Raw genomic sequence first — 16,172 nt, 5'->3', positions numbered from 1 at the left:
TTCATTCACTATATAGTCCACTATAAAATACCCACAATGCACAGCTAATTTGAGCGTACATACAATGTACCCTACATTTTACTCCTGTATACCACAATGCAACGCGGTCGTGTTTTCCCGGAGGAGAAGAAGCAAAAGGACCTGCGCAAACTGAATAGGAAAAATGGACCAGGCTTTTGTTTATACACATTGGAAATTTAACATGCAACATATACTGTGAACAATCTTTTACTATCTTCCTGAGTGCTCAGTTTGTTTCAGGGACGTATTATAAGTATTTTTGTTTGTTTACATAATGCTGGGCGCGCCCGTTTCTGTCACACAAATAACCTCAAATTAACCTAAAATTTATTGACGCAACAATGTGTTCAGTGTAGTACACACAATCTTGGTTGGTCATTCCCTATACACGGGTTTCCTGTTTACTGCAACAACCTTAAGTATTGAAGCTTTTGTTATTGTTTGTATATAACTGCTGACTCAAAACATGATTTTAGTTGGATCTGTTTGTCGGTCTTTAATTTTGCAGTGTTACTGTGATATATATGTATGGCTATAATTATCATTTTAGGCTAATGTAATAGCCAATGTTAGCAGCAGGGTTACCCCTGAGTGTACCCCTATGGTTGGTTTATGCCTTAAAATAATGGCCAGGATTTCAGGGAAAAGGTAAGATGTGTGTCTCCATTTCAAAACATCACTGCAGGTTGACTGTTTTAGCAGCAGAGGTTGATTGTGGGCGAGAGGGTGACAACACTGTCGTGGTTAGCTTGCCGAAACTCTACTGCCGCCGTCTCTGCAACGTTAGCTAATGTCCACTAGCATACGTACAGGCTGTACCTATAGTGTAACTATAGCCAGTTAGCTTTGTGTGTAACGTAATAAAAACCCACCCATCTCGTAGGAGCGAAGCTTAATATTTCATTCAATAAAATGATGGTACAAAAGGAGCACTAATGCCACAGGTCTTATGTTGACAACGTGGACGCAGCTATAAGAAACTCCGAAGGCAGTTGTAATATTTACTTAGCAGGCTAGGCTAACGCTGTTGGGCTAACGTTAGCAAAACATCGGCGTAGCTTTAGCTAGCAGTCTAAACTTGTCTCGAGTCCGGACCTTTAACTTTCTATGGTCCGGACTCGAGTACTACAGCCCTGACAGGTAGATATCACTTAGCTGAACAACTGAACAAGCTGCAACTGTTCCGATTGATACAATGGGAGCTTGACTCTTGCATATGACCCCAATCTGCCCTTCTTATGACTTGAAGCCATAACCTCTGCCGGTTTTTGGCAAAAGCAAGCTTCCACTGGCTCTGTTTGTACAATTAACCACGTAACAACTCCTTGGCATTTTGACTTACGCTATGCTGCTACTACTAGCTACACGAAACACGTCTTCTTTCTGCCCCCCGGTTGTGTGCAGTGATGACGTTGCCGAGAAATCCATGTATATAGTTCACCATTTAATAAATACTATACCGTGTCCGATTTGTGGGACCAGGAAGTTACTGACTTCTTTGTGTGTTGCACTAGGAGTTATTTTGATTAGGATATATCCTTCAATGCCCACTTAAAACAAACCTCAAGAACAGCCTTTTTTCATCTTTGTAACATTGCCAAAATTAGGCACATCCCGTCTCAAAACGATGCTGAAAAACTAGTCCATGCTTTCGTTACTTCCAAGCTGGACTATGGTAATTCCTTACTATCAGGTTGCCCAAATAAGTCCCTTAAGACTCTCCAGCTGATCCAGAATGCTGCAGCACGTGTTCTGACAAAAACTAAGAAAAGAGATCAAATTTCTCCTGTATTAGCTTCTCTGCATTGGCTTCCTGTAAAATCCAGGATTGAATTTAAAATCCTTCTCCTGACCTACAAAGCTCTAAATCACACGTGTCAAACTCAAGGCCCGCGGGCCAAATCCGGCCCCTTGCAAATTTTGACCTGGCCCAAATATCAATTTAGGTTCACCATAAATTTTGGCCCGCCTAGTTTTTTAGTCGCTTTTTCTGAAGTTTGTCACTTTTGCAGACGCATTTGGTGCCTTTTTTCTGATGTTTTTGCCACTTTTCCTGTTTTTGGGGCCTTTTCTGGCGTTTTTTTCCAATGTTTTTGTTGCTTTTGACATTTTTTGTTGCTTTTTTCTTTGATGGCTAAGTTACTTAGTTGGGGCTTTATGTTGACCAAACTGTAAGTGAGAAGGCTATATGAGACATGCAATAATCCAGTAAAAGATCCTTGACTTTTTCGATGAAATAAAAGCATATGAACAAACTAAACATGTCCGGCCCTTGATGTGATTCTTAGTTTCCATTGTGGCCCTTAGTGAAATTGAGTCTGACACCTCTGCTCTAAATGGTCAAGCACCATCATATCTTGAAGAGCTCATAGTACCTTATTGTCCCACTAGAGCACTGTGCTCCCAGAATGCAGAGTTAGTTGTGGTTCCTAGAGTCTCTAAAAGTAGAATGGGAGCCAGAGCCTTCAGCTATCAGGCTCCTCTCCTGTGGAACCAGCTCCTGGTCTGTGTTCGGGAGGCAGGCACCGTCACCACATTTAAAAGTAAACTTAAAACTCTCCTCTTTGATAAAGCTTATAGTTAGGGAGTGAGGAGTTGCAGAGTTCTCCTAGACCGGCGGGGGGAGGGTGTATCGCTAAAGACACGGCACCCCTTCTCTTCTCTGCTTCTCTTCATAGTCGTCAGATTAATCTACCATATAACCAATGATATAATCAAAGTAGAGGGAGGCAGTCCAGTACAGCCCGATCTGGCAGGGGAGAGTTCTATCCCGACCAGGCTCCTCTTTAACCTGTCTGTTAGTTATGCTGTTATAGTTTTAGACTGCCTTCCTTTGACACACACACACTGAGCTTCTCTCTCTTCTCTCTTTCCATCTGTGTGCATCTTTGTCCCAGAAATGCTTGTTAGCTCTGGGGAGCTTATTCCCCGGAGTCCTTATGTTTTTCTTTTGCCCAGCATGTTTCCTTGGATTAGGGTGGCACCTAAATCATGATTGCAGCTGTCCCAGTGGTCCTGCTCTGCGCCCTGCTATGCCCTGTACACCCTGCTATGCTCTGCAGTGCCCTGCTACGTTCTGCTGCGTCCTGCTATGCCCTGCTCCGTCCTGCTATGCCCTGCTGTTCCCTGCTACGTCCTGTAATGCCCTGCAGTGCCCTGCTATGCCAACTACTACAAATACTATTTCTGGTCATTGTTCCATTATCTTTATTATGACTATTATTGCCATTGTTCATCACACCCCCAACCGGCACCGTCAGACACCGCCTACCAAGAGCCTGGGTCTGTCTGAGGTTTCTCCTTAAAAGGAAGTTTTTCCCACCACCCGAGGTTTCTTCCTGAAAGGAGTTTTTCCCTTGCCACTGTCACACTAAATGCTTGCTCTTGGGGGAATTACTGGAATTGTTGGGTCTTTGTAAATTATAGAGTGTGGTCTAGACCTACTCTATCTGTAAAGTGTCCTGAGATAACTCTTGTTATGATTTGATACTATAAATAAAATTTAATTGAAAAGGAATTGAATTGATAGCCTAACTTTGCAACAAATACACTTGTGCATTGTCCTTTTGTTGACCTGATTTAATGTAATAAATGTGAGCTTGAACATCAATATAAGGGTTTTTTTTTTTAAATTAAGTCTCCACTTGTGTGAACAGATACACTTTTACAAGAAACAGGGAGTATAATTTTGCTATATATACACACAATGAGTTAGACTGTGGCCGGAACATGAGCCTTGTTTTATTTCAGTTTGGAAAATGAAATTTCGCCGAATGACTAACAGTTACTTTCTTGCTGTGTTTCATTGGATATACTGATAACTGTCACCAAATTACTTTGACACTGAAGAAATCTTATAAACCGGTGGGTTTTAAGGCAAGTTCAGAAGTGTTCCCAATCTTGTCCCAGTACACTCAAACAGTGAAGTGCTTCAAATTGAGCCTTTTATTTTCCCATTTCAAAAATACCCATGTTCAAGCTCATATTTATTACATATGGGGATGCACCGATTTATTGGCAGAACATCGGTATATTGCTGACTGCCACTGGCCTAATGACAAATTAGATGCCATTCACTGTTGGCTGTGGCCGATGTTTATGTATAGTTTTTTTACGGTCGGACCAGGACCCGATGGGTTCGGTCGGGTTCGGTCTTAATTTCTATCATTTTACACAGGCTCGGGCCGGGCTTGCGCTCCGGGTTGCGTGGTAAATGAACGGTCAGGTGATGCGTTTCGATGCGCGAAAATGGATGCTGAGGAGGTGAAACGGAGGCTGGCCTCTGGAGGACTTATTTTGTGGCCTATAGCCTAGTTAGTCATGAATAAATTATGTTAAAATTTTTTATAAATGACTCATTCTTGACAAAAGCTGTGTGCATGCGCACATTTGAATAATGTCGGGCTGTAAACGGGTTCGGGCTTTTAAAAAGCTGTCAATCAAAATGTACTTGTCAGGCTCGGGCCTTGTTGGGCATACCTTTTAAGGCCTGATTACAGCTCTAGAGTGAACCTCTATATATGGGCGTGCGCGCTAACAGATGAGTTCCCAGGCGCCCAGGGTGTGAATTTAATAGTGCACTACTCATGTCAAAACTTAAGCACTCATGTCAAAGAAACTACTCAAAACACAAGTACACAAAAGAAGCTCAGTTATTGGAATAACAACTACAGTAAATGTGTTCCTCCAGTGGCCATGCTGCTGTATAGGTATAGCACCTCTGTGTGTATGTGACGTTTCAGAGCACTGAATCAAGAAAGTGCAACTGTACAGTAACATGTACACTGGACAATAATATATCAGATATTGACAACGGTATTTGTCAGAATTCAAGCTCAGAGTCAACAGTAGCAGAGATGTGTAGAGAACACACTTTCAGTCTGAACTGAAAGCTACTTAATTATTTAAAATCAGGTTCTACTTCACACGTACATAACACCACCAAACATTGTCAAAACATATGGCTGCCTGTGTCTCATTCCTTAGTTATTTTTCTTTTCAATAATAAATCCCCTTTGTATACATGTACTGTAGCTCCTTTATCATTTATAACCACTATGCATTTTCAACAGGGGCTATACCTTTGGTTGTGATGGCAGGCTGCTCCCCCAGCAGCAGTTTTAGCCTCTTGGCGTGGATTTTACCCTGGTAATGTGACTGTGCCACCACTGCTGAGGTGAAGGACATGTTACACAGCGTGCAGCACTTATTCTTGTCCACGTCGCCCTTGTCGCTGCCCTAAAAAAAAACACAGTAACATCTTATCAATGATACAACAAGGAATCCAATATGTAATTTATTTATCAATGGAAGCTTTTAAAACATGATTCAATCAATCAAATGTATTATGTAGAAAGCACAGTATACTGTTCTAGTGAGGCAGCTGGACATTGAACACATCACTAATCTCTACCACTTCTGATTCAGATGAGGGGAGGGACGCAACACTCCTCGCCTAGTCTTTAGATCCTACTGGGATGCAAATTAAGTCGACTGTGTTTCAAGGGGTGATAGTGGGGCCAATACAGCTGATGGTGGACCACTCCCTGGGCCTCCATCTGTGCAAGCTGCAACAAAACCCATTACACTCAGAAAATGTGGAGGAAACAGAGCAGCCACCATGCACTGAGAGACGGGTGCTACAGTTTTTTGCTGAGAAGTAAGAGGGAGGAGAGGAAAACAGCCCCGCCAGGCAGGCTGGGTCAAGAAAGGGCTGATATTCAGAGTGAAGGAAGAGGAGAGGAAAGTGAATTCCATGACCTCATTTAGATGTCTGTTCCTCCAACTGGTGTACTCTACCAGATATAGTAAATTAACAGCAGGCCTGAGCGTGGAGAAATGTGTGTGCATGTCTCTTCAGGTGAATTGTCTCAGCTTGAGACAAACGAGAGAGAGAGAGAATGAGCCCATTCACCTCCATACTCTACAGCTACGGCATAACTTTGTATTATGTTTCTGCTCATGTAGCTTTTTGTAGGCCACTAACTGATGTGTCAGTAATTAAACTAATTTTATTTAAGGTATACTAAGCAGCATTGTCATTGGTGTCTGTAAACACAGCATTCAAAGTTGGCAGAGAGCGAGAGAGCAATGGTTGAGCAAGCTAGTGAGGTAATGAAGAGAGGGAGCCGTGCTGGTAAGAACAAAGCCGTGAATCAGAGAAATAAAAAGTTATTTTCTGATTGCTTTCGGTTACGTACTAAAAACTGTGACTGTAAAAAGAAAACAAATAAACACACCCACAGTCACACCTCTGCAGGAAGGTGCCGCATTGCCGGATTTTGTGTGAATGCAGAGCTTCATCCTGTCGCTGCATGTGTGTCCGTCAAACAGACACACAGCAGCACAAACACAAAGCGATGTGAACGGGCTGCACCCCACACTGGGAACACGTCGCCCACGTAAGTGTCGCGTAGCGTAAATAAGTGCCTGATCGTGTGCCTGGCCGTTCAGAGTGCAGATCCACTTTGGCAACACGACTGAAGCATGGGGTCGCGATGTCATACATCCATGGTTGATGCTCCACGGCCTTGACTGGCAGGTGATTGGACGAACGCGTCATGTGGGTCTGGCTACTCCCGAATTTCAAAACAGTATGGCGGCTTGTTCGTAATACGATCTAGTATTTTTACGAAAATAGTTCACCGAAACATGTTTCTGAAAACATTTTAAGCAAGAAATAGGCCATACAGTTGCTGAATCTGTCTTCATTTCAGATCGACAAAGGTTAGTTTGAAAGATTTTGAAAGTCTACTTCTACTGGACAGTCGCGTCACGTTTAATGGGTTCATTTGTATAAATATGGGCATCGGCCAGCTTTTTTGACTCGCAGCATTTTTTCAAATGCGCGTTAAAGTCGCTTGACGTCACCCATAGGAATAAAGTGGAGCGCGGCACGACAGAAGCGTTGCACTGCCTACGGCGGACTTGCGTAACATGGACGCCGAAATAAAAATAGCTGCGCTACGCTGCTATACGCAACGCTTACGCCTGCATTGTGTTCCCGGTGTTGTTGTGTGTAACCCACCGCGTAGTTAACCATGTTGTCAAATTGGATATTACCAGTGTTAGGTAAGCTATTTGCAAAGTGTAGTTTGCTAAGCTACCAGTTACTCTACATTATAGGGACGCTATGCAGTTTTGGCCATTTCTTCGCTGTTTTCTCACTTTTTGCTCGCAGGTATCTCTATAGAGCTCCCGCTACAGCTTCGGAATAGATATTTGGCAGCTCCTATGTTTACTTGTGTCTGACTCCTCGCTTGGTCAGTCTGCTGTTTCCTCTCTCTGTTCCTCCGATAATGCTTTCCTAGCTTTCTGCTTCTTTTTTGCCGGCTCAGCCATGACGATAGTGTGACTCCATCGCTACCTTGCTAGCCGGGTTCCTGAATGGGCGTATGTGTGCAATGCTGTGAAGCAATTCATACTTCCTGATGCTGAGGCCGGCGGCTCGCCGGCCGAAAGTTGCAAGGGTGGTTATTCCGCTCACAGGCGCTAGTTGGGAGCGAGACGACCACCATTCAACTCGAAAAAAGTCATACAACCAACCATTCCAATGACTCCGAAGCTGTACAGTTAAGGTAAATTAAGCTAAAAAAACTGCATAGTTCCCCTTTAATTGAAGCTTCATTACACTGAAGCTAATGTTACCCCCCAAAGAAATGAAGCAAGCAACATTGCAAAAGTACAGTACTATATCAAAAGGTATTTTTTTGTATACATCCATGTACATGACATACACATCTGCGTTAGGCAGTGGTGTCAATCAGTACGTTTACATGCACGCCAATATTCCACTATTATTCCGAATATGACAATATTCCAAATTTGATACAAGTCATGTAAACAGCACATTCCGGTTGGATATTCTGAATAAGGCCTTTTTTCCGAATATAGCATTTTCCGATTAAGACGTGGGATATTCCGGTATTATTCGGGTTTTAGAGGCATTCTTTGGACATGTATACAGCACATTCAGAATATGCATCTCAATCTGGGTTTTCACCACAGGCTTATAGTCAGCTCTGTGTGTTGCTATGGTTTCTGTACCCAAACCAACCAGCCAACAGTTTGCAAGGATGGAGACCCAATGAGAAGGAGAAACACAGCTACTTTTAAATATTAAAGACTTGGATCAACAGGTTTTTGGATATTTGCAAACATCACTACGCCGACCTTTGCAAGAAGCTGGTTGAAGGAATGAAAGAGGGACGCTGTGTTTACACGGTCCAACAAGTCCGCCACCGCTGGTAAACTTTGAAAAAAAATCGTATTTTGCACAGCTGCATGTAAACAGGAATATTAGTGGAATATTCACTTTCATTAGCCATGTAAACAGCTTAGTCGGAATATCGTCTTTTTCGGAATAAGGGCAAAAACCGGAATATTATGTGCATGTAAACGTAGTCAGTGATCCTTAGCAGTTTTATTTCAGACCACAGCAGAAAGCTTTGCTGCATTTGAGCTTCAGAAATGTTCGGGGAAATGTAGCTTGTGTGGATGCTACCGCATTACTTGCTCAATGAAAGAGCTAAGCTACTAGAAAAGCAATTTGATTCATAAAACAGCAACGATACTGAAATTACAAAATTTCATTTCATACATTTGGCACCGAAACAATTCGTACAACACATCATAAGTTAAGGTTTGTTTTCAAAAGAGATTTGAGGACTTTCAAAAAGCCAACATCGACGTTCCAACTTTAGTGCCAAATTATCTCTTTACACATTGCTCTAGAAAAAAAAAAAAAATGTGGGCATCACTAAATGGAAAGCTGAGTTTGTTCTGAATATTTTGATATGAAACAGTTATATGCAATACCTTAAAAAGGTACATTTAAGAAGATACAGTGGGGCAAAAAAGTATTTAGTCAGCCACCAATTGTGCAAGTTCTCCCACTTAAAAAGATGAGGCCTGTAATTTTCATCATAGGTACACTTCAACTATGAGAGACAAAATGAGAAAAAAAAAAAAAAATCCAGAAAATCACATTGTAGGATTTTTAATGAATTTATTTGCAAATTCCACAGGAAAATAAGTATTTGGTCACCTACAAACAAGCAACATTTCTTGGCTCTCACAGACCTGTAACTTCTTCTTTAAGAGGCTCCTCTGTCCTCCACTTGTTACCTGTATTAATGGCACTTGTTATCAGTATAAAAGACACCTGTCCAGAAGCTCAAACAGTCACACTCCAAACTCCACTATGGCCAAGACCAAGGAGCTGTCAAAGGACACCAGAAACAAAATTGTAGACCTGCACCAGGCTGCGAAGACTGAATCTGCAATAGGTAAGCAGCTTGGTGTGAAGAAATCAACTGTGGGGGAAATTATAAGAAAATGGAAGACATACAAGACCCTTGATCCGGGGCTCCACGCAAAATCTCACCCCGTGGGGTCAAAATTATCACAAGAACAGTGAGCAAAAATCCCAGAACCACACGGGGGGACCTAGTGAATGACCTGCAGAGAGCTGGGACCAAAGTAACAAAGGCTACCATCAGTAACACACTACGCCGCCAGGGACTCAAATCCTGCAGTGCCATATGTGTCCCCCTGCTTAAGCCAGTACATGTCCAGGCCCGTCTGGAGTTTGCTAGAGAGCATTTGGATGATCCAGAAGAGGATTGGAAGAATGTCATATGGTCAGATGAAACCAAAATAGAACTTTGGTAAAAACTCAACTCGTCGTGTTTGGAGGGGAAAGAATGCTGAGTTGCATCCAAAGAACACCATACCTACTGTGAAGCACGGGGGTAAAAACATCATGCGTTGGGGCTGTTTTTCTGCAAAGGAACCAGGACGACTGATCCGTGTAAAGGAAAGAATGAATGGGGCCATGTATCGTGAGATTTTGAGTGAAAACCTCCTTCCATCAGCAAGGGCATTGAAGATGAAACGTGGCTGGGTCTTTCAGCATGACAATGATCCCAAACACACCGCCCGGACAACGAAGGAGTGGCTTCGTAAGAAGCATTTCAAGGTCCTGGAGTGGCCTAGCCAGTCTCCAGATCTCAACCCCATAGAAAATCTTTGGAGGTAGTTGAAAGTCCGTGTTGCCCAGCGACAGCCCCAAAACATCACTGCTCTAGAGGAGATCTGCATGGAGGAATGGGCCAAAATACCAGCAACAGTATGTGAAAACCTTGTGAAGGCTTACAGAAAACGTTTGACCTCTGTCATTGCCAACAAAGGGTATATAACAAAGTATTGAGATGAACTTTTGTTATTGACCAAATACTTATTTTCCACTATAATTTGCAAATAAATTCATTAAAAATCCTACAATGTGATTTTCTGCATTTTGTTTTCTCATTTTTTTTCTCATAGTTGAAGTGTACCTATGATGAAAATTACAGGCCTCTCTCATCTTTTTAAGTGGGAGAACTTGCACAATTGGTGGCTGACTAAATACTTTTTTGCCCCACTGTATGTGAAAATGCCCTTAGACCTCAGAGGGTTAACTAGTAACTCTGATGTAGTGCCATCAATACGGTTTATTAATAATGCAATACAAGTTTGATTTAGGGCCGTGACGCCGTCGGTACAGGTTTGCTGATGTAGGCTACTTTTTTAATTTGCCAGAACGTGTTATGACAAATGCCGATTCTGCGGTTTGCATAAAACCGGTTTAACATGTAGGAGCATAATTCCATCTTTAGATGCTGTTGTAAAATGTGTTTGATCCCGTCTTGAAGAAATAGAACAATATTGAATGGATTACCATCAAATTTGGTAGACATCCATGGTGCCCAGAAGAAGAATCCCAATGTCTAGTGGCAAAGGAAGCATTCCAACTTCCTTATATATTCTTATGAAGAAAATCTAAATTTATGATTCCCACGGCGTCTTTTACTGCCCTTTCACTTATCAAAAACATTCCATTATAATGTTCTTCTTTAGCTGGTCGAGCAAAACAGTGCCCCTCCGTCACTGCGCGAGTGGTACTACAAACTTTTAAAGGATTCCAGCTTTTCCTGGCATCCCTAAGAGGAAAAGGTAAACATTTTAGCCAATCACATTGAGGCTCGACATTGAATGGTCAATTTATAGTAAATAATACATAAATAAATGAAGGCCAGGTTGAATCTGGCTTCTCACCAATCACATGCCTGCATTAATCTCAGACCAGCTAGCGTAACATAGCAAATAGTTGTCTGCTGTTATATTAATGTTCTGAATATTGTATAAAGCACCTTTAGGTGTTTAAACAATTATATTGCCCTCCGAAGCAACATTTAGGTGACTGCACCCCTGAATTAAAACATGGATTTTAAAAGTTGATATTTATACATTTCATAGAGAAGAGCAGATTAACTTCAATTAATGTAGGTTACATCAAAATCTAATGTAATCAAGGTTGATTTAACTCATTTGTTAACTAATAGTGGTCTAATTCAGAGTTAACACAATAACACGTATTTAGCTCTTGTCAAAAATAATTTGGACAGTAACCAAACTAATTACAAATGCAAAAGTCTGATTTAAGCCCTCTTTACACTGCTTGTACTAATTAGGAATGCTGGATGTGAGCCGGGACTCAACAGCTGCCAGTTTACACTGACTTTATTTTAGAGCTTTTTAAACAGCAATAGCTTTTTACTCCGCTCAAACAAACCAATAGGTGATTTCAGCACTACTTAATTACTCTCAGCACCATTCACTCATTTTCAATAAGCCAGCAGTAATCACTGCATTAGCCTGTGGTCTATACAGACATTTTCTTTACTGTCTAGAGGACGATAGAAATGGACGAATGGAGTTGACATTTCATCCTTCACATAAGGTAGGCAGAAACATTACAAGAAGTTTCTCATTTGACAAATAGTTGAACCTTTCACTTTCTTAGTATTTAACATATGTAGGACTGTAATCTCTTTATTTACATGAAAAGATATGGTAACAGACATAACCTGAATTTTAAACCAACTGCAGTCATCTTGCAATTCTTGCTCTTTTGAGGGGGGGAAAAAATCCATCTTACACTTTAGTTGTACTGGAATGTAAAAGTCTTTCTAGTTAAACATTTAAATTAGTTGCTGTGTTAATTATTTCATTTTTGGTTTCATCAGAAATATAACTACTAATGTTTTTAGATTACTACCCAACGTTTCACCATTTTAAAGCAAGCTAGAGCCAGGAGACACTTAGCATAAAGACTGCAAACTGGGGGAAACAGCTAGCCTAGCTCTGTCCAAAGCTAACAAAATTCACCTACCAGCACCGCTAAAGCTCAATAATTAACAAGTTATATCTTATTTGTTCAATCCGCTCAAAAGCCAATGTGTAAAAACAGAAAGTGGTTTTATGTGGGGTTATGTGCTTGACTTTTTTTGGCCAGGCAAAGTCATTTCCTGGTTCTGGTTGCCTAGCAATTTAACAATGTTGGCAAGACTCCAGGTGATGAGATGTGTTAATTAGTGATTTTTAAGCATGTTGGTTGCCAGAGTTAGTTTTTTTTACCTTTGAACAGACAGGCTAGCTCCTTCCAGTCTGTATGCTAACCTAAGCAAATCAATTACAGGCTATAGCTTCATTTAGTGTACAGACATGCAAGTGGTATCAATCTTCTCATCTACCTCTTGGCAAGAAATTGAATTAGTTATTTCCATTTAATTGTCAAACTCATCATTTACTGGCAAACAGACTCTTCCAGTCCAAAATTGATCCCCTTTATTAGCAAAACTATATATCTTAAACTACTGTTTTCTACATTACACCATGAAACAACATGACAAGTCCACTACTTTGGTATACTTACTGTACACAGATAACCAAGCCTCTGTCCAATTTCATTCCAACAGTGTAACCGGGGGAGAGAGAAATGCATTAAATTACTGAAATGTAATGTTCATAATGGTCTGCTGAAACTATGAAATTGGGACAACAGTGTTGTTTATGCTTTGATACACTGGATCAAAGAAACTTTGATTGACTTAGCTACAAGCCCTGTTTGTAGATGATATGACTTGTGATTAAATTCCAGTGGTACAAAATGTTTGTTTACTTTGGAAGCCTTTGCATACAGTCTTGTAGAATGTGGAAACAGCTCTGATCTGCAAAAGTCAACTACAGTTGAAACCAGATATTTACATACGCTTCAGAAAAAAAAACTTATTTCTTTACTGTCATGCATTAAATCAGAGTAAACTTTTTCTGTTTTAGATCAATACATAAAGATATTTTTTGCATTTGTTAAACGTCAGAATCGAGCGAGGGAGAATTTTTATGTATTTTTTTTATCACTTTCATAAAAGTCAGAAGTATACATACACTTCCTTAGTATTTGGTAGAATTGCCCCGAAACTGTTTCACTTGGGCCAAACGTTTTGGGTATCCTTCCACAAGCTTTCTACAATAGTTTGCTGGAATTTTGGCCCACTCCTCTTGACAGAACTGGTGTAACTGTGTCAGGTTTGTAGGCCTTCTTGCTCGCACTCGCCTTTCCAGTGCCGCCCACAAATGTTCTATGGGATTGAGATCAGGGCTTTGTGATGGCCACTCCAATACCTTAACTTTGTTGTCCTTAAGCCACTTTGTAACTAATTTGGAGGTATGCTTGGGGTCATTGTCCATTTGGAAGACCCATTTGCGCCCAAGCTTTAACTTCCTGGCTGATGTCTTCAGATGTTGCTTCAATATATTCCCAAAATTTTCTTTTCTCATGATGCCATCTATTTTGTGAAGTACTCGTACCCCAAAGCAGCCCCACAACATTATACTACCACCCCCATACTTCACAGTTGGGATGGTGTTCTGAGGCTTCAAAGCTTCACCCTTTTTCCTCCAAATATACCGTTTATCATTATGGCCAAACAGTTCAATTTTTGTTTCGTCAGACCACAGGACATGTCTCCAGAAATTAAGCTTTTTGTCCCCATGTGCAGTTGCAAACTGTAGTCTGGCTTTTTTATGGTGGTTTTGAAGTAATGGCTTTCTTCTCCCAGAGTAACCTTTTAGCTCATGGTGGTACAGGACTCATTTTACTGTGGATAATGACACTGTCTTACCAGTTTCAGCTAGCATCTTCACAAGGTCTTTTGCTGTTGTCCTGGGATTGATTCGCACATTTCGCACCAAAAAACGTTCCTCTCTGGGACTCAGACTCCGTCTCCTTCCTGAGCGGTATGATGGTTGTACCTTCCCATGTTTTTTTATACTTGCATATTATTGTCTGAACAGATGAACGTGGGACCGTCAGGCATCTGGAAATTGCACCTAAGGATGAGCCACACTTGTGGAGGTCCACAAGTGTGGCTTTTCCTGATGTCTTGGTTGATTGCTCTTGATTTTCCCATGATGTCAAAGAAGAAGGCGCTGTGTTTGAGGTGTGCCTTTATATGCATCCACAGGTGTGCTACCAATTAACTCAAATGGAATCAATTAACCTATCAGAAGCTTCTTAAGCTCAGAATGGAATCATCTGGAGTTTTCTTTTTGTTTAAAGACACAATAAACTTAGTGTATGTATACTTCTGACTTTGATGAAAGTGATAAATAAAATACATAGAAATTCTCCCTCGCTCGATTCTGACATTTAACAAATGCAAAAAATATGTTAAAATTTATTGACCTAAAACAGAAAAAGTTTACTCTGATTTAATGTATGACAGTAAAGAAATAAAAGTGTTTGTGTTTTTTTCTGAAGTGTATGTAAATATCTGGTTTCAACTGTACATTAACACAGGTGACATTTTAAACTCATTGTGTTTTCCACGTCATTAGTTACCCAGCAATACCAGTGGCGGATCATGTGTCTTTTGACCTAGACCCCACGTAAACATTCAGCTTGGTGAAGCCAACATGACAGTGTCTATAACCACAATATATTTCATGTAACACACTATTGAGGCTAGTGATTAGGCTAATTAATGGTTTGATGCTGAAACCTGCAAACAGGGTTGGATTTGAAGCAGTAGTTTAATACAAGTGGGAGAAATCACCTCTTGCCCTCCTTTTCTTAGTGTTGAATCCATGTCACAGTGGACTGGTTTTGCATGATAGAAGATAACCGTTCCAAGACAAAAGCTTCTCCCAAGAGGAAACCAATGTCATTGTGTGGGAGGTTCAGAATCGCAGTAAGCAGACATCCAGGTCTCCAAATAAGCTGAGGGCAGAGGATGTACACAACCATTTAGGAGGGGATGATTGCTGTATTATGTACAATTGCTTGAATAGATAGTTTGGATATTTTGGAGTGGGGTTGTATGAGGTACTTATTCATAGTCAGAGTATTACCTACAGTAGATAGTGGTCGGCACGTCCCCACTTTGGAGAAACAGACCGGAGTACCGACGCAGTTGTTTCGTTGTTGCTGTCATAATAACTTCAATTTATAATTTTCTTGTATTTGTTGCCTCTTCAATAAACCGTTGAAAGTCTGTTTAGAAATACTGAAGCTCTACGGTTGTGTAGTGCCAAAGGAAAGGGCTGTCTGAAGGCAAAGTAAAGTGTTGAAAATATTCTAAATATAGCTTACACTTAAACTGATATTTTTTTTTAGGTGGGCCTGTTTTTTAGGTCACATAAATACGTTTTTCCTGCTGCCCCATACACAGCTGGAGACGTGTTGACCGCCATCCAACACCAACTATGGATGTTATGGTTTTGGTGTTTTGTCTTGTCTTATTGTAGTCTATTTTCCTGTCATTTTTGTAGCCTGGTTTTCTGTCATGTCTTGTTTCCTTCTGTTGTGTGATTATCAATCTTGTTTTATGTTTCCTGTTTTATTTTGATAGTCTGTTCTGTCTTGTCTTGTCTAGTTTTACTCCCTGTGTTTTCCCGCTCTTGTGATTGCCTGATGTTTTCCACCTGTTTCCCAGCCCTTGTGTCACCTGCCTCTTGTTACCTCGTTAACCTCTGTATTTAGTCTTTGTGTTCCCCCTTGTCCTGTGTCAGATCATTGTATGTGTGTTTGTTCCTTTCGTTTTGTGCCATGTCAGCTGTTCTCTGGACTCCTTTGGTTATTTTTTTGTGTTTTGGTTTAATAAATCCTCAACTTCAACTTTCTCCTGCCTGCTCTCTGCCTTTGGGTCCTCAATTTCCCGGAACTTAACAATGGATCAGTACCTCATACAACCCCACTTAAAATACTCAAACTATCCCTTTTAATGTGTTATTGTGGTTGTGTCAAAGTCAAATCGACCAATGTATTA

At 40.9% G+C, this 16,172-nt stretch overlaps 1 protein-coding gene across 1 annotated transcript in view; it reads right to left on the bottom strand.

Annotated features, from left to right (window-relative positions):
* Positions 1 to 16,172, bottom strand: part of zmat4a (zinc finger, matrin-type 4a) — a 186,180-nt gene that overhangs the window by 70,362 nt on the left and 99,646 nt on the right. Inside the window, exon 3 of the mRNA XM_078249623.1 lies at positions 5,103 to 5,259. Coding sequence (XP_078105749.1) covers positions 5,103 to 5,259 — 157 coding nt within the window. The remainder of the gene's footprint in view (positions 1 to 5,102; positions 5,260 to 16,172) is intronic.

The sequence above is a fragment of the Sander vitreus genome, chromosome 5 (assembly GCF_031162955.1).
Source record: "Sander vitreus isolate 19-12246 chromosome 5, sanVit1, whole genome shotgun sequence".
NCBI classification, from domain to species: Eukaryota; Metazoa; Chordata; class Actinopteri; order Perciformes; family Percidae; genus Sander; species Sander vitreus.
This window is presented reverse-complemented; position numbering and strand designations above follow the sequence as displayed.